Consider the following 25,964-nt stretch of genomic DNA (forward strand, 5'->3'; position numbering starts at 1 on the left):
TTAACTATTTCAATAGTTATTTCTTATTTTGCATTTTCAATCTCTTATTATCTTCTTTTACCTTTACAATACTCTTTGAAAAGCCGAGAGTCGAATCCTTATTTGGTAAGTCGGATTCGATGATTGGCTTATAATCTTGAAATGTGTGAATAGCCTATATTTCGTTGACGTTGTTGAAGTTTAAATCTCACCGCTCCGCACTCACCCTGAAGGAGGGCTTAAATTATCCTATGAAAATTGAATATGATGCCTAAATCTACTTTGAGTTCCCCTGATAATTATCCTTAATTTTTTATGAGGTTGGCGGCCTCTTTTAACTTTGCATTTGCCCGTCCACATACACTATGGGAAACTGTGCGTGGAACGTTCCACGCGACGCAAAAGCAAGGGGAGAATCTGTCTGTACAATACAAGAATGAACTGTACTGATAAAATGTTTAAGGTATTGGGGCCGAAGTCCGTGACCGACTGAGCCACCAACAGACCGACTCACCTCAATGTAATGTTTGTTTTTGGTGCTCTATAACACTAATATGGATCTTACACAGTATAATATAAGGTAGTTAATTATACTATGTACGGTTTCAATATCGATCAATTAAAATTATGACCGATATTCTGTACATTCAATGGAAAATTAAATTGCTGAATCATTCTTGTCTGCATGCCACAATTAATTTTTTTAGTGGTTATAAATAAGTTGTTTTAACAGTCTGTTTTGATATTTCAAATTTATCACTTGGTTGCATTACTAGTAAAAATAAGGAGAAGACAACCCAAAAAAGCCAAACGTGAGCGAATATGATAATTTATTTATTTTTCTGACCTGGTTTACAGCAAAGGTTTAAAATTCATTGTTGTAGCCCCGGAACTGTAATATATAAAATATCTGGTTTTACTGTTTTACAATAGGTTTTGGAATAAGGTTCTGGAAGGTTTATAAGGTTTTATAAGGTTTTGGAATGGAACTGATAAAGGTATTGTAAAACCAGATATTTTAGCAAAGGTTTACTTTAACACCAGACCATACTTAGTAAATAAGAATACATACATTATTTACATAGCCTGGTTTTGAAACTTACTTGATATTTTCGTATTTTCTGTTTATTTCAAAAGCCGAGATTTGTCTCTCTTCGTGAGAGCGAAACTTGGCTTATAAGTTTGAACTTATAAAGTAAACTAAGGGTCTTGTCGGCCACTCGTGTATTTCTATGCGCGTGCGTGATTCGTAGATCCAAACTGTATACATTAATTGATCAGTATCATTGACTAAGGTAGCATTAAGTAATGTAAATTAAAATTGCGACATATTAATCTTAGGCCTACTTGATAAACCTGAATATGAGCCAGTGTGGCCACGAAACATGTAGTTTGACTAGATACCTAAGGATATTGTAAGATTAAGAAATACTACTAGTAATATTATCACCTAAAAGGTGGTTTCACTTTAACATCTATTACCTATATATTCCTTTTAACAAAATTAATTTAAATAAGTAATTATGTTTGCTCCTACAGGAAAAATAATAAGGTGTGTTTTGTTTAAATATTGATATCTTAGTATGAAATAAACAAATTTTACCAAATATAATTAAAATATGCCTATAAACAAGCAAACTACAATAGTTTATTTAGTCTCCATAAGAATAATATGGGAATTTTCAATTTCACTTTTTGGGATTTTTCCGTAACCGTTAGGCATACAAACGCTGATTATCAACAGTGCAGGATGATTTTCAGTTTTCTCTTGAAAACACGACCCAAACATATGCGCAGTTATTTTATTCGTCTCCGTGTGTAGCTCAAACGCAATCGGAATATATAATTAATTTGTGACTAATCTACCAAACAACCGATGCCATACTCGATCTATAACGTTACGAGCGTCAAGTTTTATTGAACCCAGTAAGTCCAGTGGCGGTTCTAGGACCTTGTCAAGGGGGGGGGGCTACCGGGGGGTCTTGGGGGGTCTTGGGGGGTGTGGAGCACCCCTCAATATAGACGGGGTCCGGGGGGAAATTTGAAATTTTCAAAGCCGTTTGGTGACTTTCTAAAGCCATTTTTAACACCTAAAACCGTGACCAACTGTCCATAAACTGCCATTTCACCTATTGTTTGCCATGAGCAAATAGACATTTAAAAAATTAAACTTTGAAGATTGCATTCGTGAATTTCAAAACACACTGTAGACTACGGCCATATCCTCCTAAAAGCCGTTGGGTGACTTTCTACAGCCAGTTTTACGTCTAGAACTGTGTGCAAAACCTCCCATTTCCCCATTTATTTGTCATTAATAAGTGACATTTTTAAAACTACCTATGACGATTGAATTCATAAATCTCAAAACATATTAAAGGCTACAGCTACAGCCATAACCTAAAAGCTGTTTACTGACTTTCTAAAGCCATTTGTCTATATCTGTGTCCAACTGCTGTCCATAAACCTCCCATTTCACGTATTATTTGTCTTTGTTATGAGCAAGTAGACATTTAAAAAATCAAACTACATCAGTATGACGAAATTGCATTCATGAATTTCAAAACATAGGCCTACTGTAGACTACGAAGCCATCTCCTAAAAGCCGTTTGGTGACTTTATAAAGCCATTTCTAACGGCTAGAAGTAGAACTGTGCCCAATTGTTCTAAAACCTTCTATTTTACCTGTTATATGTCATGCAAGCAAGAAGACACGGGTTTTTAACCTTACGTTTTTCTCCATTTCATAGATCTCTTACAATATCTATAGTATCGAATTCAGTAATAGCATTGACTATATAAACTTTAACACTAGTGTTTTATATAGTCGATTGTAATAGGCTACTGGTGCTACCGCTGATTGCTGATTGATGCCTGTGTAAAGTTAGTGGCTAGCAGCATTGACTATAGAACAGTAGTGTTATATAGTCAATGCTAGCAGGCAATTTGACAACAACTAACTATGGAACTGGAACATAAGGAAATCAGCTGTTTCCCCGTCCTCGCTCGCGCGCTGGGCGCTCGCCTTTGCCCTAGCATGTCAACAGCTGACTGATGTAAAAATTGGATGATGCGTACAACAGGTACAACTTTCCATAGCGTAATATTGTTTTATTCGTTGTGCTGTTGTTCACAAATTGTATCTATGTTGAACTTAATACTACTCCTGCCATCGCTTATTAAGTTTAATAAAAACTACATTGATGTCTGTTCTATGACATCGCGTGTTTTAAGAACGAAATGTACGTTTAAATTTATTTTTCCAGGGTCCAAGGGGGGGGGGCTTTAGCCCCTGTAGCCCCCCCCCCCCTTGGAACTGCTACTGCCAGTAACTTTGGTTTGTTGGTGTTGATAAGTGACTACAAAATATAATCAATTAGCATTCGATGCAACGCCGTAAGAACAAAATATCTTAATGGCAGTAATGGTACACTCATAAAGTTTCCTCTTTCCGAGATTCTGCAAAGCTCCTCCCAATGGATGGCATATGCATGAATCTGCCTGGTCTACTACACAGTTGGCACTGTTGGCAGCCTTGGTGACCGGATCTGTCTGCGTGGGATACGGACAGGATTTAGAATTTTGCTAAGAAAAATTGATTGGTAACTGGTCAATAAATAATAGTAAATAAACCTTAAAATTGGACTTATAGATTTTTAGAACAGAAAAAGTTTCTCCAGCAGATAGAAACTAATATGGTAAATTTAATTAATTGTATAAATTTCATAAAACCTGTTACCCTGTACATTGGAGTACATTATATCCGGAAATCACTACTAAAATAGGTTAAATTTTAGCATAAAAAATTAGCACAAAATAAAAATGTATACTCTACATTGCTTACTATAAACCCAACTAACCACTTCCGAGCAAAGCTTGGTCCCCGGTATAACGTCCGTAAACAAGCATACTACAACATTCATTCTCCTTAAAGCCCCCCACACACTACCAGACCAGACCTCCAGACCAGACCGTCTGGCTACAACCAGACCGTCTTGGACGGCTCTACACACTCCCAGACCAGACGGTCCTAATTCGTAATTGAGAGACCGTGGTGAGAACTCCAACAAATGGATGAAGATTGTCACGATGGTCGGCCGTCTGACAGACAGCTCTACACACTCACAGACCAGACAAAAATAGTGGTGGGGGAACCTCAGACCGTCTGTGGTCTGAGGGTTCAACCATCAGACACGCAGACAGTCTGGTCCGAGAAAATCGGTCTGCAGACAGCCCCACACACGATAAGACAAGTGCCAGACGCCAGACCAGACCGTCTGGCTGCAACCAGACCGTCTAGCACGGCTCTACACACTCCCAGACCAGACGGTCCTAATTCGTAATTGAGAGACCGTGGTGAGAACTCCAACAAATGGATGAAGACTGTCACGATGGTCGGCCGTCTGACAGACAGCGCTACACACTCACAGACCAGACAAAAATAGTGGTGGGGGAACCTCAGACCGTCTGTGGTCTTAAGCCCCCCACACACTACCAGACCAGACCTCCAGACCAGACCGTCTGGCTGCAACCAGACTGTCTTGGACGGCTCTACACACTCCCAGACCAGACGGTCTAACATTCGTAATTGGGAGACCGTGGTGAGAACTCCAACAAATGGATGAAGACTGTCACGATGGTCGGCCGTCTGACAGACAGCGCTACACACTCACAGACCAGACAAAAATAGTGGTGGGGGAACCTCAGACCGTCTGTGGTCTGAGGGTTCAACCATCAGACACGCAGACCGTCTGGCCCGAGAAAATCAGTCTGCAGACAGCCCCACACACGACAAGACAAGTGCCAGACGCCAGACCAGACGGTCTGGTCTGTAGGTCTGGTCTGGTAGTGTGTGGGGGGCTTGAGGGTTCAACCATCAGACACGCAGACAGTCTGGTCCGAGAAAATCGGTCTGCAGACAGCCCCACACACCATAAGACAAGTGCCAGACGCCAGACCAGACGGTCTGGTCTGGAGGTCTGGTCTGGTAGTGTGTGGGGGGCTTTAAAATGATCAGTTTGTCTCAGATTTGGCCTTGGCAAATTTTGAGCCAGCAAATAGGTTGGGTAATGTCATATTTATTTATTTATATAACCATAAGACAAAACATACTCCTCAAGGACTATGTTTTGTTTTATCTATGATATAACCAACGGCATACTCAATTTAACAAAAATGTTTTAAAATCAATCTGATTAAAATGTAAAGTTGTTGTTTTTTCGTCTCATTTTAAATTCATTATACACTGCACTGCCTGTTTCCTTGTTATTATTATTAGTGCAGTGTGGGGAATAATCTATTGTTTATTGTTTTTATAGGTGTATGTTGTTGTTAATTAACATTTGTTATTGTTATGTTACCGTCCTATTGCCTAAGTAGCACTAACCTTACGGTTGTTTAGTCATCTTGTAACCGTTTACATTGCATTACTATTGATATAATTTTTTTAAGCAAAAAGTACTGTACATAAAATTAAATGTCCGCTGGCATTAAAATTAAAAATCAAATAAAATTGTTGTAAGTTAGTTTGCCTGTTCATGGATATATTTTGATGTATTTTGACAAATTTCAATTATGCCAAATTTCAAACGTTCAATAAAAAAACACACTTTATATTACCCTTCCTGTAGCAGAAAACCGAAGTACATAAAATTGATGTTATTTATTAATAGGAAATAAATCTCATTTCTAAGGATTTTTTTAGTGGAAATCCAGCCATCTACATATAAATTCGATTAGTCTGCAGGTTTGCTTCAACGGGGGTATTTATCGTTGTCAAGAACATTAGCAATACCATAAGTAGTAACATAGATTAAACATACTCCCTAAGGGTTTATTTCACTGCCCTCCTGACAATATTCTTTGCTGTTGGAAGTTTTCTTACTCTATTCAACCTCTTTTTTCAGTTAATCCGCTCGGTTCCTTGGATCTTGGATGTATTTTTTTATTTACCGTTTGAGGTCGTTCTTTCTTCCTTTCTTTAGGCTTAGTAGACGGCGAGACGCTTTTTCTGTTTATTTAGTTTCGTTCACTCGTTCAGTACAGTTGTGTGTTTTGTGATACGGCAGGGTTTTTACTGTGTATTGTGTATGTTAAATTAATTTTCAAAATGAGGCTCTTCTCTCGTCTTTTAAGTAAATTTGTTGATAACAAGATGAACAAAATGGTTGATTTCTACGCGCAATTCAATCCATCGCCCCTCTCGATCAAACAGTTCATAGATTTCGGTAAGTAGATTTTGTCGCAATTAGGCCTACCCTAGTTGTATTCATATTATTTTAGTCCATATATTTACTTAATCATAAAATTGCATTTCAAATATAGGCTAACCCTAACCGTACTCTCTTAAACATAACTTAAAATGTAGCCTAAGTTATGCTCTTGTGTATAACTTTTAGACAAAATTAAGAATTTCCAAAGGCCTAGTCCTAGGTTCGGGGTAGGCCTAGGCTTATGTATTAACATCAGTTGGGCTAGCCAGATTTAGGATATTTGTGGTTTCTATACATTGCGATTTCCCAAGTCCCTATCGAGCCTTCATGAGAATCATAAAATAATGGTTTACTCAGGTGAATACGGTAACGTAAACCTTCAATGTAAAAAAAAGAGGAGGCCTAGGCTAAACCCAGGCATATCTACAGTAGTCGCAGCTAGTCTGGGCGCGCGGCCGCGCTTGGGCAGGGGGTGTAGAGGGGAGTGTTTATTGCTTATTTCTAAAAACATTTGGCCCACACGGCACTCTGGGGTTGTTCAGCGCCTCAGCAATGTCTTAATGGCTCTGGCGTGTGGGACGGTTAGTACACAAGGGTCCGCACACCCAGACTAACTGCGACTACTGTAGTCCTAGGTTAGCTCAGAAGGAGCATAACTGGCTATTATATTTAGCCTAAGTTAATAGTCCAATTAATGATTGACGGTTTATTGTTTCTAACCCCTAAATCACCTAAAACATCCTTAAAACGATTTGTAACTATTCCTTTACAACTTTGTTAATGATTTATTGGGATGCGAGGCTTCCTTTTTTTAATAATTATTTAAATAGGGGATATCAACATTAGTCCAAAAACTCACAAGGAAACTTTAGGGTTTTGGTTGAGGGAGACATCTAACTTAACGTGGTTAATCATCGTGAGAAACAGGTCTATAATATATTAGACAGGTTATAATATACTTAGACGGGTAAGCTCAAAAGATTAATTATAGCGGGGGTCTCCTGAAAAAACCCAAAATCCCCAAAATATGGAAATAAGTATTCTTACGTAATACGAGATAAAATCATGATTTATGGAAATATGGTGAATACTTACCAACTAAAACTTCTGCTTGGATGGTTGGAGCGTTACTATCTGTCTCTGGCCGCCCTGGAAATAGCTACTGATGTGGAGCAGAGACAGGTAGACAAAGAGTAATAGTCTTACGAGTCTTAACAAGGTTGTTAATTAATGTTGCATTCGAACGAACCTTATTTAGGCATGTGGGGAAGGGAGGTCGGGGTTATGCGGATTCGTGGCTGCATTAATCGTTATGAAGTTAGGTTAGATTAGGAAGGTAAAGTTTAGGTTATAGTTAACCGGGTTGTTTATTAATGTTATATCCACATATTTTTATCACCATTGGGACATTGGCTTAAACAACGAAATCATGATGGAATGGCCTCTAGATCGTCTGAGTAAACTAACATAGGCTAGGTTTAAATCACCCTACCTGTTTTCTGTCAAAACAATCGTCTTGGTAGTATGATGAGTACAGCTGTTTCGTGCTTTTTAAAAATAGCACATCTTCAGGTTGAGAATGTCTTCATGTGGAGTTCGTTAAAAATATATAAGATAGGTACAAATAAATAAACGTGGGAAACATACGGACATGACACAAACGAAAATACATTTAATTAACTGGTCGACCAGTCCCTGATTCACGAGACTAACCTTCTACCGGCGCCGCGTATCGTGAATCAGCGTCTGGTCGACCAGTTAGTTAAATGTATTTTCGTGTGTGTCATGTCCGTATGTGTCCCCCGTTTATTTATTTGTATATATTTTTGACGAACTCCACATGAGGGATTAGCACGACATTCTCGACCTGAAGATGTGCTATTTTAAAAAAGCACGAAACAGCTGTAGTCATCATACTACCAAGACGATCGTTTTGACAGGAAACAGGTAATTTAAACCTATATTAGTTTAACGAGACAATTTCTAAAAATGTGTGAAAATAAAAAGATGTATCAAAAATAAATATTAAGTTATATTTGAGTTTGAGCTTAAAAGTAAAATATGGGCTTTTAATTTTAACTTAGAATGGGCTTGTTTCGTAAATTTTGCAGTTACTGTTAGTAGATCTAGCTACTTAGGCCCATTATTGACTAGGTACTGTTTGCTATAAGGCTACAGTTGGCCTATATATAAGTTAAGTTACCGTTACTTTATACATACTTACGTTATTATACATACTTTCCTTATAGGCATTGAGTACGTAAAAGAGGGGACAGATAATGCTAATAGTTGTTACCGATTTTGGTGACGTTTTTTCAAGCCGCTGATGCTTAGGTCACAGTCAGTAGTTTTTTTTTTTTTTTTTTGTCTAACGATGCTAGGCACGAGCTCGGGATTGTTTTTCACATTACATCAGGTTAGACCTATGGGTTGCTGCATTATCACTTAGATAAAATCTATTGGTGATCTGGCGGGATTTGAACCCAGGACCTCAGAGACCAAAGTCCCGCGCTCTAACCATTACACCGGCTCACTCCCCAGTCGCCCTGTAGTGCAGCAAGCCTCTGAGGGCCTTTTAATTATTAAGTAATACAAAAATAACACAACGAAATTACGACCAATCAAACTAATTTCATCAACAAAAATGACATTTTAGGCTACAACCTTCAATGAAAGCAATATTAAAAAAAACCAAACTCTGCTTTACCGACATGCCCGAGGTAGAGTTGTTCGGGCTGCTGATGCTAACTTACTCTGCAACAGTGCTGTTCAGGTAGGCCTAATGCTATTCTCCATTGAGTGTCTACTTTAGTACATGTACATACTTAATGCTGCTACCTATGTTTTAAAAACCCATAAACTACTGCATCAGAAAATCTTTCAATCTTTTTTGTGGGGGTCGGTGAAATGCAGGAAAATGGGATTTCTTCTTCAATATGTGTTGTGAGTACTCAAATTGTGAGTAGTCTCATACTGATTATGATGATGCACCTTGTTTTATAATATAAAATCATTAGAGTTAGCCTAAGTAAATTAGGTATGCCTTTAAAATGTAGCCTGTAGGCCTACCAATTAGGGCCTAGCCTAGAACAAGTGATAGGCTTATGCCCAGTAGCCTACTTTTCTGACTGATTGTTTGTGGCTGGTCCAGAGTTTGTAGAAGTTCACCTTCTCCATTTTCGATCGCCTAATTTTAAGTAGCCTATCAGGACAAATAAAAAAAATATTCAGCATAACATAGGCTTCAAATTGATACATAATTAAATGGGATAAATATTTAATAAGTAGGCCTATGTCAAGTGCAAAAACTTAAACAGATTTTTTTCAGCGATGAAAACATTGTTTTTCATGCAATATTTAAAAAATAAAAAATAAATTCTCACCTTTAACATTCTTTTTATTTTAAAGCTGTCATACAAGACTAAATCAGGCCTAAATCAAAAGTTTTATTCATAAGAGTGTTGTCCTTTATTGTCTATAGGTCTAAAAATATGGTGGATTGTCAAATTTTTGCCATTTTCAAGATCTTATATAACAAAAGGGAATGAATAAAAAAATATCAAATTTCTGTCATAAGCACTTGTAGTTAATATAAGTATGATGTACCAGTTTAATCACTGAGACTCATCTAGTATAGAAGATAATATGCCACATCAAAATTGGACGAAAACAACAAAACCGCTAGTAAGCTTTAAGAATGCATTGATAAGAAATAAGCCAAAAAGTAAATTATTTTTATGGTTTCATTACAAATAGTTTGTTATTTATGATAAGTTGTGGTAATTTGATAATAAACCAAATTCAAACCTCAGTTAAACTTGCGATGGAATCGGGGGTACTGCCAAACGAGATCTAACAAGAACTAGTAGTTGTGGTTGATTATGGTCTCACAGACCGGGGTTTCGGAGTTCGTATGAGTTTGGCATTCTCCGCATGAGTTTGTTAAGTGAAACTAAATTTAGTACACATGTTAGTTTAGGTTTGACTTGTAAAAAGCTTGTTTATCCAATTTATTATGGAATTGAAAACAAAATGACTTGATTCCGTGCTCAACTCGAGTTGACTCAACTTGTCACAATGTTAAATACCAATGTACACCAGTACCCCATAGTCTACACTTGCTCCTAATTGAGAATCTTCACAATCTCTTTCAGAGAATTTTTATTGACTCGTCCATTTGTTTTTTTTTGTGCAGTTTGAATCATGAGTGAAAACTTGTCCTTGGACCCGCGTAATTAGTCTTTTTTGGAATTGGTACAGTATTGAGGCTAATTCAACTGTTTGGTATCTCTCTCATAAGCTACAATGGAATAGGCTACAAATTGTTTTATACTTAAAGCTGTTTTTCTTTTACATTCCATGTATGTATTTAAAAAATAATTTTTAGTCTTTAAATGAAGTAGGCTAATAGTTTGCACAGTGTCCATTAAAAGTTTTATTCAGTGATGATTAGATTAAAATATTTTTTTAAATTGTATAAATGCCTGCTTGTAGTAATCCTTAAAATTGTGGTCAGAAGCAGCCAGTCTCTGCCTAGGATTCGCAACAAGGTTCCGGAGCTGGTGTCTGACTTCATCAGCTCAATGCTAAATGTAAACACATGTTTTTCTGTGTCTTTTGTGCTTTGTCTTTAATCATGCACTTTTTCATACCTTTGCTTTAAGTCTTACAGACTTCAACTGAGTTTGATGATCACCACGTGAATACTCTATATTCTCGCATGATTGAGAACATTTCTCTAACCTTACCTAACCTGTGACTGAGGTAGGCTTACACACCATCGGCAGTTAGTTTAGTTTTTGAGCTTTAAACAGTAATTTGCTGCTGACTGATTGAATTTAATAATTCTTTGCTAATGCATTGGCCTAGTTTTTGATCAATTGAAGTAAGGTTAATTGATTTACAGCAATTTATTTTAAAGTTACTACAGAGTAGGACTCTTAACCTTGGCAATACCTAGGTTGGGGCCATATGTATGCAGGGGCCATGGCTACTGTTTTTTTGAAAGGGAAGGAGATCTTACTAGTGATGGTCAAAACCAGAAATAGTGATGGTCAAAACCAGAAATTTCGAATCCTAAAACCAAAACCAAAACTTATAAAATCCAATACCGAATCTCTGGCTCTTGAAACTTGATGTTGGGAGTCTTTTCACGTCACCAGCTGAAAGGCTGTTGATCAGTTTTATGGCGGCGATTGGAAAAGATTTTTATGTTTTCCTCAGCCTGCATCTTTGGACTTCCAGGTTTTGTGCTTTACGAGTTTGATTTTGGTGTAGGCCTATGGTAGTTTTGTCATGAAACAGATTGATAAATGTTAAATGGAAAAATGTGTAAAAATGTTTGCTATGCAATTAAAACTGAAAGAAATTGACTCCTGACCCTGACATAATGACATGAATATGTGACTAATACACTCTAAACCTAAAACATACTTTTTTTAAACAACAAACAGTAGCCTACTATTATATTACGTTAGTCCTGAAAATAGGTGTTTACCGGATGAGTGTACTTTCTAAATTCTGAGGTAATTTTATTCTAAGTTAATTGATAAAAGATTAATGTGTGGCTAACCATAAAGTGTTCATATAATATTAACACGGTGCAGGAGCAGTGATGACTGTATGAAATGGCTTTAACTGGCCAGAGGCCAATGTAAGGTTAGGAGGTGGCTGGCTTTAAAATGTTAAATAAAACCCCTTCTTGCATTACAATGAAATTACATATGCATTTTTCTGTTAGTAGAACTTTATTGTGCATTTGTTTTATGCTCTGTGGTTAAATATGGTTCCCCTATTTTAGTATATTTTTTTAATTTATTTTGGTTCATGTTAATATTTTATACAGTTACTAACCAGATAATTTTAGCGAATTCCCCTATTGGGAAGTAGCTATTACCGTAGGTGGCTCGATAAGACTTGGCCCGGGACAGATTTACTTTTTCATTTTGATGTCTCCAAAAACACCATCCGTTCAAAATGTTTTATACCTGTAGAATAGAAGAAATTAAGTAATTTTTGTCCGATTTTGATAAAATTCAGATTGAAGGTAAGAGGTGGGATAAACTTAAACGAGTTCGCGGACCAGCATGATCGGATCATGGGAGTGGTGTTTTACGGAGGGGGTGGGGGGGGGGGGTTTATGGGGTAAAAATTGGTTTTTCAATGAGCTCGACCCTTTGTTTTCAGTTACAGTATCCTATCGGCGAATAAGGCTAGGAGGCTAGCTAATAAATAAGAGATATCTTCTACATCTCCTGTGATCACGAAGTCATCATGAAAATCTTCCACGATCACAGAGAAATCATGAAAGTCCCCTGTGGTCACAGAGAATTTGTAAACATCTTTCCTGTTAGCTAATAATTCTTCGTTGTCTCCCACAATCTTTGTGATTTTCAATGTTTGCAGACGCTTTTGGCGATCACGAATATAAAAGCTCTGCTCAAAAATAAACCTCCTAATAGATTTTCAGTGATATCCATTTTTCAAGAGAACAAAACTCTTTGAGGCCTCAAGGGACGCCTCCTCCCAAGCCGAAGCCCCCGACAACCGTCGTGTCCACTTTTAGGGAAATACAGATATGATCTGTCTTAGGGTGGATGCAAATTCAAGAGTGTGTCAGGTTTATTATGATTTTTATAACATTTCCAACTAATTTAATCCAAATCGTTTACAGTTTCTACGATATCTATCATTTACACCTGCAATCACTATCTTTCTTGTTCTTGGCAATTTACTTATGTATTTAGTAAACCCTCAGTAAACCAACACACATTATTATAGACTTAATCTGGGCAGCCATTTGACAGCAGTTTATAATGCTTTTACATCCATTAAAAACTTAAATAGGCCATAAAGTAAATATATTTTTTATGGTAATAAGATGAGTAAAAATTTAATAGAAATAGACCTGATTATAATTAAATACTGAATAATTCACGGAGCACTGAGGTTTAGTACCTACTCAATTTTGATCTATTTCGTCAGTTGATCCATTATTCTTTTCTACACTCCAATAGTTTAGGTAAATAAACATTTTTCACAACTTTTATATTGTAGCAACATCTTTTAAGACACTCTTTGACCTTTGCTATTTACAGACAACTTGATAACATTTGTTTACACAAAGTATAAATTTTGATTGTAGGCTAGTTTAAAGGGCTTTTCTTACGCTTAGTGTTTTGGCAAGTAGAAGTCAAAACACTTTGTGTATATGAAAAGTCCATTAAACTGAAATTAGAATAGTATCCTGTGCAAGTACGAACTTTTAAACACCAGTATGGACATTTGTTTTTCCTTGGTTGTAAAATAAACAAAATGTTTCTGATTTTTAATATTAGCAATGTGTTATAATTATTTTTCACTAAAGCAACTGACAGAATCAAACATTAGGTGAATTTTCGAGGAGCATTTGATAAAATGATTTGTTCTGGGACTTTTGTTTTTAAAAATGTTGCATCTGCAATATTTTAGTCTCATCTTTAAGTCATGTTAAAAAATAATCTAATTTATAGACTTAAATTTAATAGGTCATTTTTAAAAGTAAATAAACAGGATAGTAAATGATGCATCAAACCCACATTAGTCTTACAATGTGCCACTTATAATGCCAACAAAATTTCATTACAGGTACACTTTGAATTTTAGACAAGATTAAAAGTCAATGTTCTACTTGGACCAAGTCCAACTATTCTGGGAATAGGAAAGATTAAAACCAGGTGTACTGAATACATACACTTACTTTTATGTAATCGTTTCCTCTGACTGCTTTAATTTATTCCCTTTGACATTGACAGAATACCATCTGTTTCTGTTTGAAGAAAAATGTGTTAACGCCTAACTAAAATTTTACATTGTCATTGAATTTGAAACAGTTGAAATGTTTTTATCACACTTGACTCCTTGACTGTATATTACTTTAATCTTGGTAACAAAAATCGTAGTGTTGTTTAGTTTTGTTATAAAATGTCTTGTATTATTCTAGAATATACTAATCAACCAAATAGTCTGTAAAATGTGCAGCTTATCGGAGAAAGTTGATGACCTTGATAAAACTTCCTTCTTCCTCACACCCATTAGTTTTCAATGTCAATATAAACACTTGGACTCTAGTCTAAACAACTTAAAACTTCATTTTTAAGTTGTTAATTTCCATCTTTAATCAACCTTGATTAATTTTAAAAGTTGTATACCCTCTTTTGATTCTAATTGCTCTCTTAGTTTTCTTTATATTTTCTCTCCCCTAATTTTTTTTTTTTTAATTTAGTATTCAGCTATAGTATATTTATTAAAATTTTAAATCTAGTATGTTAAATACAATTCTGTTGTGTAAAACACGTTGATATAAAGCTCTTAAACACTTTATCTGTTAACTAAATTGATCCAGTTGTTATTGTTAAATATTCATTGGTTCTAAGAAATTAGGTGTTTGTAAATAACCAAACCTTTCCAAAATAAGGTCTCAGCCTAATGTCCCACAGAGTACACATCCACAAAAAATCTCACAGTAACGTGTTGTCATTCTTGACTTTATGTGTGAAAATTACAATAATAACTAAAAATACAATATTAGGTCTATTTAAACAGTGTTTTATCCATTTACAGAACTAAACTTGAATCTGTCAATGCAAAGGGGCTAAATGCATTGACTATTAGATACCAAAAGACATCCAATCTATATCATCCAGCTGTCCATTTTTTTATTAAAAAGGACATAGTTATGTGTGTCAACCAGAAAATGTGCTGGTGTCCAAAATTTTATTTTCTACCTTTTTTTGGTGACTAGGTTGATGGGTCATGTAAGGTTGCTATAGTTCCCAATAAGTTCCATTAGTTTTATTTGGTAAACAAGTTTATGTATTCGATAGAAGTTTGTTATTTAGATCAGCGCAATATGTTGGTCATCCAATCAACTAACGGTTTTACTGGCGACAACTTTAACATGGTGATGGAATGTCTGGTTGATCAATAGTTAAAATTAACATTAAAATAGTAATTTGTTTAGAAGATTAAATTGAAGTTGGTGTATGGATTAAGTGGACCTTTCGTATGGATTAGATCTACGTGTCAGAGTTGAGATGCACATGTGGGTAGTTGCTTGCCGTGCCAGATAATTGAGACATAACGACAGAGGTCATTGGCTCATTGCTGTCAGCTGTTGACCTAATTACTACATCCTTATCAATTTGTTTATCCGCCAACTTCAAAAAATATAATTGGACCAGAAAATTCAATAATTAAAGAGTTCCTAATATTATTAATCTTTTGGTGATAATTCTTAAATAATTACAGTTTATAAATTGGTTGTGTTATCATAAAGGCTTCAAATTGTGTTGCAATTATTTAAATAATTATTATTATATTTTATTTAACAATAGCAATTTCACTTTTCAATTTTGTACGCCTATGTCTCATACGGGGTGTCCAGTAAGTGTCAAACTCCAGGAAACTGTTTCATGGGTCAAATAAATCTGTTATGATATTTCTTCGCAACAACTTTTAATATTCTAGATATCGACCAATTTGCATTTTTTCACATAAATCAAAAATATATATCCTGCAACTTTACCATCTATAAGAGAACTATCTTAGGAAAAAATCCAACTTGGTCCAATTTAAAGTTTCAAAATAGCGGCTTTTTAAAGATTTGGAGAAGTAAAATTTCATGAAAAGGGGTGGCACAATCAACATTTTACACAGCATTACATTTAAAGCACTTTTAAATCCAAATGCTAGCCAGTTGGACTCTCAATGACTGTGAGTGGTGTATAACCACTTGAATCAGAACTATTAAACCTTGAATTTTATTGGAAAATATAAGTGATATTATAACATACCTCCCAAGGTCTAAAGAGCTTTACTAACAAGATCACTATGGTAGTGATAAAACAGAAAAATTCATGCAGCATAGAAGGGGATTTTTTCGTTTTCCCAACCCAGTGAGTGGGATTTTTGTTTTGGTCGTGTGGAAACATTGTTGAAATTAAATGCAAAATATAAATCATGGATACAGAAACCAGAAAATGACTTACATTTTATAACTGTACTAATACTCTTAACACACACACAAGCAAATCTGTCAGCGATCAACCAGGCGTACAAGCCCCTAGGACAAACCATGGCTATAGGCCTACCTTAAAAAAACAAATTTGTTAGTGCTGGCACAAAGCGGGAACAACTATCAAGGGATTAATTGTTTGAATCCCAATCACATCGCCTGACGTCCTTGTTGTTTTATTCATGTAGCTATAAGAAAAGGGAGATATAAGATAAAGGAATTATTCACACTACGCCGAGTTTAAGGAGCTTTACTATAAATTATTTGCGATACGATTACAGTTATTTTGCTTCATGATAGATGTCCGAATAGACCAACATGTGAATTGCTGAATGTAATAAAGTTTTGTCATTTAGTTATAAACAATCTAGTGGTTTGTGACAGCCATCTACTGAGTCACAGCTGACTGTCTTATCAGAAGATAACATAGAAGATTAAATACTAAACACAACTGGGAATGTAAACATAATTTTGCATTCATATGAGTTATATACATCAGTGGAGGATATAGGTGCTTTTACGCAATTATTAAAAACAAATTCAATACTTCAACCACAATTTGGTTTAAAATATCAAAAGCAATGTTGACACATTACCCGCGCTTTTCAGAGGCCCCAGGCACCACCGTATTTCAGGTAAAATTAGGAGAGGCCCACTATTAAACTTCGCCTTGGGCCCACAATCTCTAGGGCCACCACTGGCTGTGGCAACTAGTTTCGGCTTATTATGGAGCCATTGTCAGGTGTTACAATTCACCAGCGTGTAAGGTTGCGATAAAATTGATAAAATAGATACAAAATTATATTAGAGAATAATCTTAGCCAAGCCTTAAAAATAGCCCCGAGTTGATACACAAAATGAAATTACCGTCAATAAAAAAAAATAATCAAAGCCTAGTACCCTTCGATATTGTAGTAAATCTTTACTCAAACTTATTCATGAAACAATAAACATTCTCAAACAGAATTTATTTATGAACACCAAACTTTCTTCTGACATTAGATGATTTGGTGAGGGTAACAAATGTTGTTTTGGAACAAAATTATTTAAAATGTCTAACTAGCTTTTCCATCCAAATAGAAGGCTTAGCTATGGGCTCTTCAGCATTTTGACTGAAGTATTTTTGAACGACCTGGAAAACAGAACTTTGTTCACATACACCAACTGTTACAGAGGTAATATAATTTTTAATCACATTAATGTAGACGATGCCATTGTTCTCTTCAATGGAAACAGCAAGTCATCCCTTAGGAATAACAGCAGTTATTCCTATTAAATACATACTTGTGGAACATCCATCAAAACATGTAATTCACTCTGAAGATGAAGATAAATATGGTTCTACAAGCTTTCTCAACCTCACCATCGTCAAACAGCATGACCATTTTGAATTCAAAATCTATAGAAAACCAACTTGTACTGACCAAACTATTAATTCAGAATCCAATAGAGTCAAATATTGTGAAGAGTGTTTACAATTATTATCTAGTACAGGCAGGGATGGCAAAACAACTTCTCATTACGTATCCGCTGACGTAGTCAGACGCATGGATTTCACGTTAATCGGCCATCAACAGGGAAGGTCGCATAACACAGAAAGTACAAATAACAATCACTTAATCTCAAAATCTCATTCTTACTTTAAAACCTGTGATGAAATCAGCATATTTAGCCTTTTTTTGTCCTAGGACGCTAGGCACGAGCCCGTAATTGTTTTTCACATTACTTCAGGCTAGACGTAGGGGTTACGACATTATTACTTAGATAAAATCAATTGGTGATTCGGCAGGATTTCAACCCGGGACGCCAGGGCCTGGAGTCCCGCGCTCTAACCACTAGACCAGCTCGCTCCCCCACATATTTAGCCTTAAAGAACTTACTTATCAAATTAAGCGAAAATTTCATGTCCATATTTTGAACGATTATAATACTAGCTGTATCCCTCTTTATTTAAGAACCTTGTGCGAACATGTGCTTGAATGAGACTAACCAAAATGTATTCTGTTTCCAGGACTTAGCGCATGTGAGAAAAAATCCTTCACCTTCCTAAGGAAGGAGTTGCCTGTGAGACTAGCCAATATTATGAAGGAGATCCGCCTTCTCCCAGAGAATCTGCTGCGCATGCCATCCGTTGTTATGGTCAACGAATGGTACATCCGTTCTTTTGAGGAGATTGTTGAATTTGAAAAGGCTGATTTCAGCAGCGACAATTTTGATAAGTAAGTTGATTCAAGGATGTTTCCCGTTTTTTTTTTTCGTCGTAAGATTATTCAAATTTACTTTTTTAAGATTTACTAAAAATGCCTTAATTTTCTTGGACAGTTTTGTTGGTATTCAGTACAATCGCAGTGTACAAAAAATCTCTTGATAAAAACAATTTTCCAAATTCTCTAGAAGACTTTTCATAAGAATCTATGTTAATTTATATTCTCCAAAAAAACTGCAGTACAACCTCTAAATAATGATTTGTTTATATTCTTGGCAAAATAAATTTCAGTGCAGTGAATTCTTTGTAATTATAACCTCTAAATAGCTAATTTCAGATAACAAAATACCTGTACAACTTTACCTCATAATAACAAATTTAAATACCTATCATGTTTTGACATGACATCTTAAATATAGCACAATGATCAGTATTGGGAGACAAGTTTATTCAGTTTCTGTGCAAAGATTGCATGGTGTGTGGATCAATTAATTTTTTTATTATTTACAATCAATGGCAAAATAAAGTAAATGGTGTGACAAGGTTGAAAGCTGTGAAATGTGTGATCCAAATTTAACTCACTGAATCGGATTGCTCTAAAGACTTGATCACACCAAGTAATCATTAATTATCAACTTTTTCTAAAACAAAGAGAATCATCAAAGACTAATAAATTATGCCAACCAAATACACATGCAAATTAGGGCATTTAATTTTCCTATTTAGTATTTCAGTACCTAAGTCATTAATATTTCCTGTTTTTTTTTTTATGATTTAACAATGTTCCTACAAGTTCAAACATCACAAAAATGTTCTTTGAACTTCGAAAGAGTGATTTCCAACCAATATTTTAGTTATGTATTGTAGTAAAATATCCATGATGTATTAAATTTTCAATATTGTATGTTGGATCTTATCCAATTACAAATCTGAATGAATTGCTAATCTTGTTTTTGTTTACAACATTGTTCATAGAGTGAGGAAATGTGAGAGGGAAGTTGTTTTCAAGGATAACTTGTTATCTGTAGCCCCATTTTATAAGCAGTAAACATCTTAACTTTGTTATCACTCTTGTTTTGTTTTCATAATACGTTTAAATTACATAGGTTATTCTATTTAAAAATTGTATGAGTGATCATTTATTTTTATCTAGTAAAAAAGACACTTTTAACATATTTTTTCAATATTTTTATAATTATTTATTCATGATGATTCTTCAATTATGACAGCAAGTTAGCTGAGTGGTGTTATAAGTGTATTTATAATAAGAGGGTGCTCGGTTCAATCTGACAAAAATTTGGTCTTCATTTTGACGATTTGAATCAGATCCAATTACTCTTCATTATTGGAATTTCAATGAATTGGGCTACCTTGGGGAAACGGTTTGTTTGTTGGAATTAAAAGCTACATGTATAATTAATTATTCATGTATTTCTTCACACTCTCTGTATCCATATGATGACTAGCCAAACACCATTTTTAATTACAAGAAAAATGTATTCTTTGTTAACTTACCCGTTCTAAGAACCATGAAACTAGCTACCCTTTAAATAACTAGTGTACTTGTTAGGTTTTTGATAGGCGTCTAAGTGATTTTTGTTTATAACTGACTGATGAATTTTTAAAATCCTTTCATGACATTTACCAAACACCAAGATTTTTCACTACTCTTTGAAATCCTGTTGATACTAGAAAGCTATTTGCATTTTCATCTCTACCGTACTTTGATCAGTGCTGACTTGATTTTCAAAATGTAAGTTTTGCAACATGTTTCAGAAGTATCTTTACCGAGTCTGCTATCAATAATTATTTACGTTATATTATTTTGCAATATCAGTTTTTTGCCATATAAATGATTGGGTTTAATCCGCTTGCATCATTTTCTTGTTAATTAGAGCTGATGACCTGAACTAATTAAACCTTTGCTAATTAGAGAAACTGTTCAGTAAACAAATGCTGCAAATGCCCACATTTTTTATTGATAAAGAAAACTTTTTCTTAATTAGGTAGATATTAAAATAAATTGTCATTCTGGCTGATGACACTCAATGGTTTTATAGAAAACAAGCAGAACGTCTTGGACAGGTTTTATATTATTGAAAAATATCATTAATTCATTATTAATCCTTCCCAGACGGGCGAAATCGTGACATAGAACGAGGAAAACTTATAGGAAAAAATAAAAATTAATTTTCCTTATTTGTGTTTTGTTATACAAGTATACATAAAATAAACACAATGGAACACTTCATACTGTCAAAATAATTTTTTACTTGTTTTTCACTATGCGGATATATCCGCTACCCGTCTGCGGATGAGTAGAAAAGCAGCGGATATATCCGCCTTTGAAGATATGACCATGACAACGTTAGGCAATAAATAAAGAACAATATGTAAACAATAAATAAAGACAACGTACTGTTGAGCGTGAAACTTCAAGGAGGGAGCATAGGAGGGGTGAGGGGGGTTGCATGGGAGAGGAGTAGGCGCGGGAAGGAGGGGGGAGTGCGGGAGAGAGCAGGAAAGTGGCGCCTTGATACCGCAAAACATATGGTTACTGCTCAAGCACCTGCCAGTCTGTCTGAAGAGAAGGCGGATATATCCGCTTCCCGTCCGGAATTTCGAAAACCATAAGCGGATATATCCGCCACCCGTCCTTTATCGCCAAAGACCCGTCCGGGAAGGGTTAATAATTAAGTATAAACATGTAACGTTGATTTTTAAAATTATTTTTCTTGTTACCTGACTTTTTCGCTTGTCTTAGCTTGCCACGGCTGTTTCAGGTCAAATAATAGTCTACTGTACTTCAGTTCTACACCATTTCAAAAATAAAACCAGACGTCGCCTAATTACATTTCAGAATAAACATCAAAAGTAGTTTATACTCAGTCAGTACATAACATTGCTCTAACATTTCACTCCCACAAAAATAATTTCTATCACATAACAATGTAGTGGCATTATAGTTCATTGGATAAGTCCATTAAAATGTTCTTTTGTCAAACTCAAACTTAAATATCTTTATTTTTGACAGTTGTTACAAAATTCATAATAGCGTCAACAAAATTCTCTTAAACAAATCATAATCAAAACAATATTTTCTTATGGATAAAATCTATGAACTAAAAATCATTGTTTTCTTAAAAGTCTTCAACACTGTAACAACAGCGTGACAAAAGAAGACTCTTAAGTCCCCTTTGCCAAATTTGTCCACACTATTTCCCATCTTCAGGGAAGTGGGCAGTGCATTGAACAGTTGAATGTCATTGTACAATAAATGATTTAAAAAAAAGCAGTTTTGTGTTTTGGAATGTCTAAATCGACCGGCTTCTCAAACCATAGGAGTTAGGATGAGACAGATTTTTAAAAAGGTCGATATTTTTCTTAACAAATCCAAGACAGTTTAAAATATAGATTGACGAAAAAGTAAGAATTTTATAGTTAGCAAAAAGTGGTTTACAGGAAAATTTACGACGCTTCTTAAAAATAGTTCTGATTGCTTTCTTTTGTTGTCTAAAAACTCTTTTAGAACTAGTGGTCAACCAACAAAAGTACGAAGAGTCTAAAAGTTTTGTTGTAGTTTTTAATTTTGAATAGAATAAGTTTAAACCAACTAATAATGTGTTAATATGTTTGACATATTTTATTTTAATGTACCATTATAATTTTTTACAGAAACCATTTGGATTGTTTATTAAGTTTCTTTCTCAACGTTTGTTTAAAATCTGAGCAAAAGCGTGAAACATCAACCTGCTTGCTTGGTTATGTTTAGATAAGATACCCCCGCCGCAGCAAACCTGCCGACCAAGCGAATTACCATTTGTCTGAATTGATTTTCAGTTAAATATATTTTAATAACATTAGGTTTAACGAGTACCTAGGTTTGCTGCTACAAGGAAACTAATAAAGTGTGTTTTTGAGTAAAATATTGATAGCTTAGTACAAAATAAATAAATTTGCCAAGTTTGATCAAAATATATCCATAAACAAGCAAACTACAACATTTGACAATATTCTCCATAAGATTAACATGGGAATTTTAAATTTACAATTTTTTTTATTTTCTCCGTTACTAATAATCAAACAAAAATACTTTTACATACTAAATTATTTGTTTTTTTAAGCTCTTTAAAAAGGTCTAAAGAGAAATCGGGAAATTTTGTGTTTTGAGGGTCAAAAGTGAGAAAAACCAATTTTTACCCCATAAAACCCCCCATAAAGCCCCGTTCCCATGGTCCGATCGTGCTGGTTCGCGAACTCATTCAAGTTTATCCCGCTTTACACCTTTAAACCAAATTTCATCAAAATCGGACAAAAATTACTCAAGTTATCGCGTTCACGGACGTATATATATATATATATATATATATATATACATAAGTCTATATATATATATATATATATACATATATAAAAATTTTAACGAATAGTGTTTTTGGCCTCTGGGGACATCAAAATGAAAAAGTAAATCGGTCCCGGGTCTAGGTCTTACCGTGCCACCTACGGTAATAGCTACTTCCCTATAGGGAAATTCGCTAAAACTTGACAAGATTGAACAGGGTGGAATGAATACACCCAACGACGACCTTGACATACATTTTGTCAACAGATGACACTCCTATCTCATCGTAGCACTCTTACTGTATTTCTTCTAAAACTTTAACACGATCAATGCATTAGTGAACTTAGAACTATTAAAAATGGTAAAAAAATATATATTTGAAAAAACACTTTCTGCTGTTTGACTGTATTGTATGTAGGTATACAAAATGATGTAATGGTGTATACAGTTTTTAATTCATCGCATGCAATATTTTTTTCAGTAAAATAAATTGATCTTGATTGAAATAAATTGAAGTGCTAGTTTTGATAAGTAAGGATTAAATCACGTTAAAATCCATAGGCTTCGATTACGTAATAGCCTAGAAATCACCTCAGTTTTATTGTTTTAATTTAACACGTTTAGTACTGAATAATAAGAGCGGTCTTCAATGGCTCAGCCCCTACGGTGTTCATCTCCTAAACTAAACCTATACTAAACTCACCATGCCGGTACAACCGTGAGAAAGATAAAGGTTTAAAAACTGTCCTCGTCAATGGTTAAGTTTACAGTGACCCAATGTATTTAAGATTGTTTGTACGCCGCCTATTATCTGTGCGCGCCACACGACAGCAACGACAGTGCCGACTAAAGTCGACGTGCACAATTATCGTGTTGAAATGTATTTTTGAATATTTTATTTAGTTTTATACTTAAAAGTCCACAGTTGAAATACATAAGAAATCATTGTGGTGTGAATTCAAGATCAAGTTGCGTTAAGCAAATCTAAATTTGAAAAATTGGTCTTCAATTGCAGGCTTTATTAAAGTGTTTTTATTTTTTAATTTTCTTGTGTGTTATTGTCAAATAAACTTTTTAAACACAGTTTGAGTAACATTCATACTCTTTACATAAATCACTGTTACGACCACTCTTTCAAATCTTATTATTTGTTTTTTTCTTGTGATTTAAATGTTGATACTTGTTTCAGGTTCTGCAAAGCACTGATCAGAATCCGCAACCGCCACTCCGATGTCGTTCAAACAATGGCTCAGGGAGTGCTCGAATTGAAAGAGTCCCATGATGTGGATACCCAGACTGAGAACAGCATCCAGTACTTCTTAGATCGGTTTTACATGTCAAGAATTAGCATCCGCATGCTTATCAATCAGCACAGTAAGTATTTTAATAGGCCTAATTTCACTAATCAGTGCACATGTGGGGCAAACCCAAAGCTGTTTTAACCGATAAGAAGAGACAATGGGATAGGAAAGTGTTGGATTGTTTCCCTCGATAGCTATAAACCACAACACATGTACCTGGTACAACTGCAAAGCAAGGACATATTTTTCTAAATGAAAATAGTGGTTAAGAAAAAACAACAGGTTATTCTAGCTACACACTGATGTTTCAAGCTTTGGTTTCAACTAATCATGGGAGATTATTCAGCTACATAAATTCTTACAATTTGCATAATTCTACAATAAGCTGATGACCCTACGATTTCAATCAAAGCTTTCACACACCCTGGTGATTACCCAAATTTGTAGGAAGTTTAATCAACGGTGGACTTTAATTTTAAATTGTGTCTTCATCTCAATACTCAAAATCTACATTTTAAACACTACATTTCACAATTCACAGGTGCGTGCGAAAAGGTTACAATGAGGCTAGGATTCAGAGAAGAAATCAATTCTTCTAAAATTAATAAATTACTGAGTTGTCCTAGGGTTTAAAAGTTTTAGTGGACAGAACGTTTGGTTTTAGTTAACATAATCCTTATGTTTGCATTAAGAGCTATGGACTAAACAACAGGCCTGCTGCAGTGTCATTAAAGCTAATACTAACTGTTCACATAAATCTATACTAACTGTAGCAGCATAATGGGAGAATGTTTCCTTGGCTGTGCGTTGAGACCTAAATAACCATAAAGACATTGTTCTCCAATAACAAAAATCATTGATATTAACTTAGTTATAGGCTATATACATATATAAGGACACATTTTAATGGAACAAAAGATATTTTGAATGAGCAACTCCAATAAATCAAGTATATATCCTAGTTTAAAAATGGATTTTTTTCCTATGATTGATACCAAGACATTAATATGTTTGGTAAAAGCATCGATTGTGTTTATATTTCAATTTTATCGTTCATCCTTATTTACGACTGTTTGTATTCCAGCCCTCTTGTTTGGAGGAGAACTAACCCATGATCCAAACCATCGTCACATCGGGTGCATTGATCCTCAATGCGACTTGGTTGCTGTAGTAAGAGACGCATATGAAAATGCTCGCTTCTTATGTGATCAGTACTACTTGTCCTCCCCAGAGCTCCAGATCAAAGAAGTGAACGGTATGTGTTTTTTGCCTGATAGTTTTTAAAGTGTAGATTGTGAGAGTTAGAAAACGTCAAGCCTATAGGCATATTTGATAATTCATTTCATTTGCTTATTTGTCGTGTCATTTCAGTGTTGGGAATCAAGCCCCTCTGAAATATACAGGAATACAACGCGGTCACACGGTCATGGTTGGGTGTGTCTGAAATAAAATTAAAAAACTTACTGGGTTGTTTTCCTGATGATAGTGAATGTTCAAACAGCAATGTAGGACACTTTATTTATTAACACTATACGTGTTTTATTTCATTCATGGGTCTTCTTATAGCTTAAAATATATTTACAATTGACTATCGTTATTCTGATTTGGATGGTTGAAACTTCAGAATAATTCAGACAAGCACTTGTGTATAATATTGTTCTTGCATGCAAGCGCTTCTTTGTCCATGGCCAACCAGACTAAGTTGGATTCATATACAGTAAATATGTGTAACATCAACTCACTTGCAGCTTGATAATTCTTAGAATTTTTTAATGAATTCCATAATTTATTATTTAGTTCTAATCGTTAACTTTCCCAAATCTTGTCCCATAAATACACTTTACCCTTAAGTGAAAGATGCTTCCCACAAATA

The 25,964-nt window shown here is 34.9% G+C and overlaps 1 protein-coding gene across 1 annotated transcript in view; it reads left to right on the forward strand.

The window, feature by feature from the left end:
* The first annotated feature begins 5,945 nt into the window (after positions 1-5,945).
* The window catches only part of LOC128998398 (pyruvate dehydrogenase (acetyl-transferring) kinase, mitochondrial-like), a 33,128-nt gene continuing 13,109 nt past the window's right edge, over positions 5,946-25,964 (forward strand). Inside the window, exons 1-4 of the mRNA XM_054424511.1 lie at positions 5,946-6,203; positions 18,254-18,461; positions 23,980-24,164; positions 25,176-25,346. Coding sequence (XP_054280486.1) covers positions 6,086-6,203; positions 18,254-18,461; positions 23,980-24,164; positions 25,176-25,346 — 682 coding nt within the window. The 5' untranslated portion in view covers positions 5,946-6,085. The remainder of the gene's footprint in view (positions 6,204-18,253; positions 18,462-23,979; positions 24,165-25,175; positions 25,347-25,964) is intronic.

This window comes from Macrosteles quadrilineatus, unplaced genomic scaffold (assembly GCF_028750875.1).
Source record: "Macrosteles quadrilineatus isolate MER2022 unplaced genomic scaffold, UCM_ALF_1.0 Scaffold_7__1_contigs__length_78375512, whole genome shotgun sequence".
Classification (NCBI taxonomy): domain Eukaryota; kingdom Metazoa; phylum Arthropoda; class Insecta; order Hemiptera; family Cicadellidae; genus Macrosteles; species Macrosteles quadrilineatus.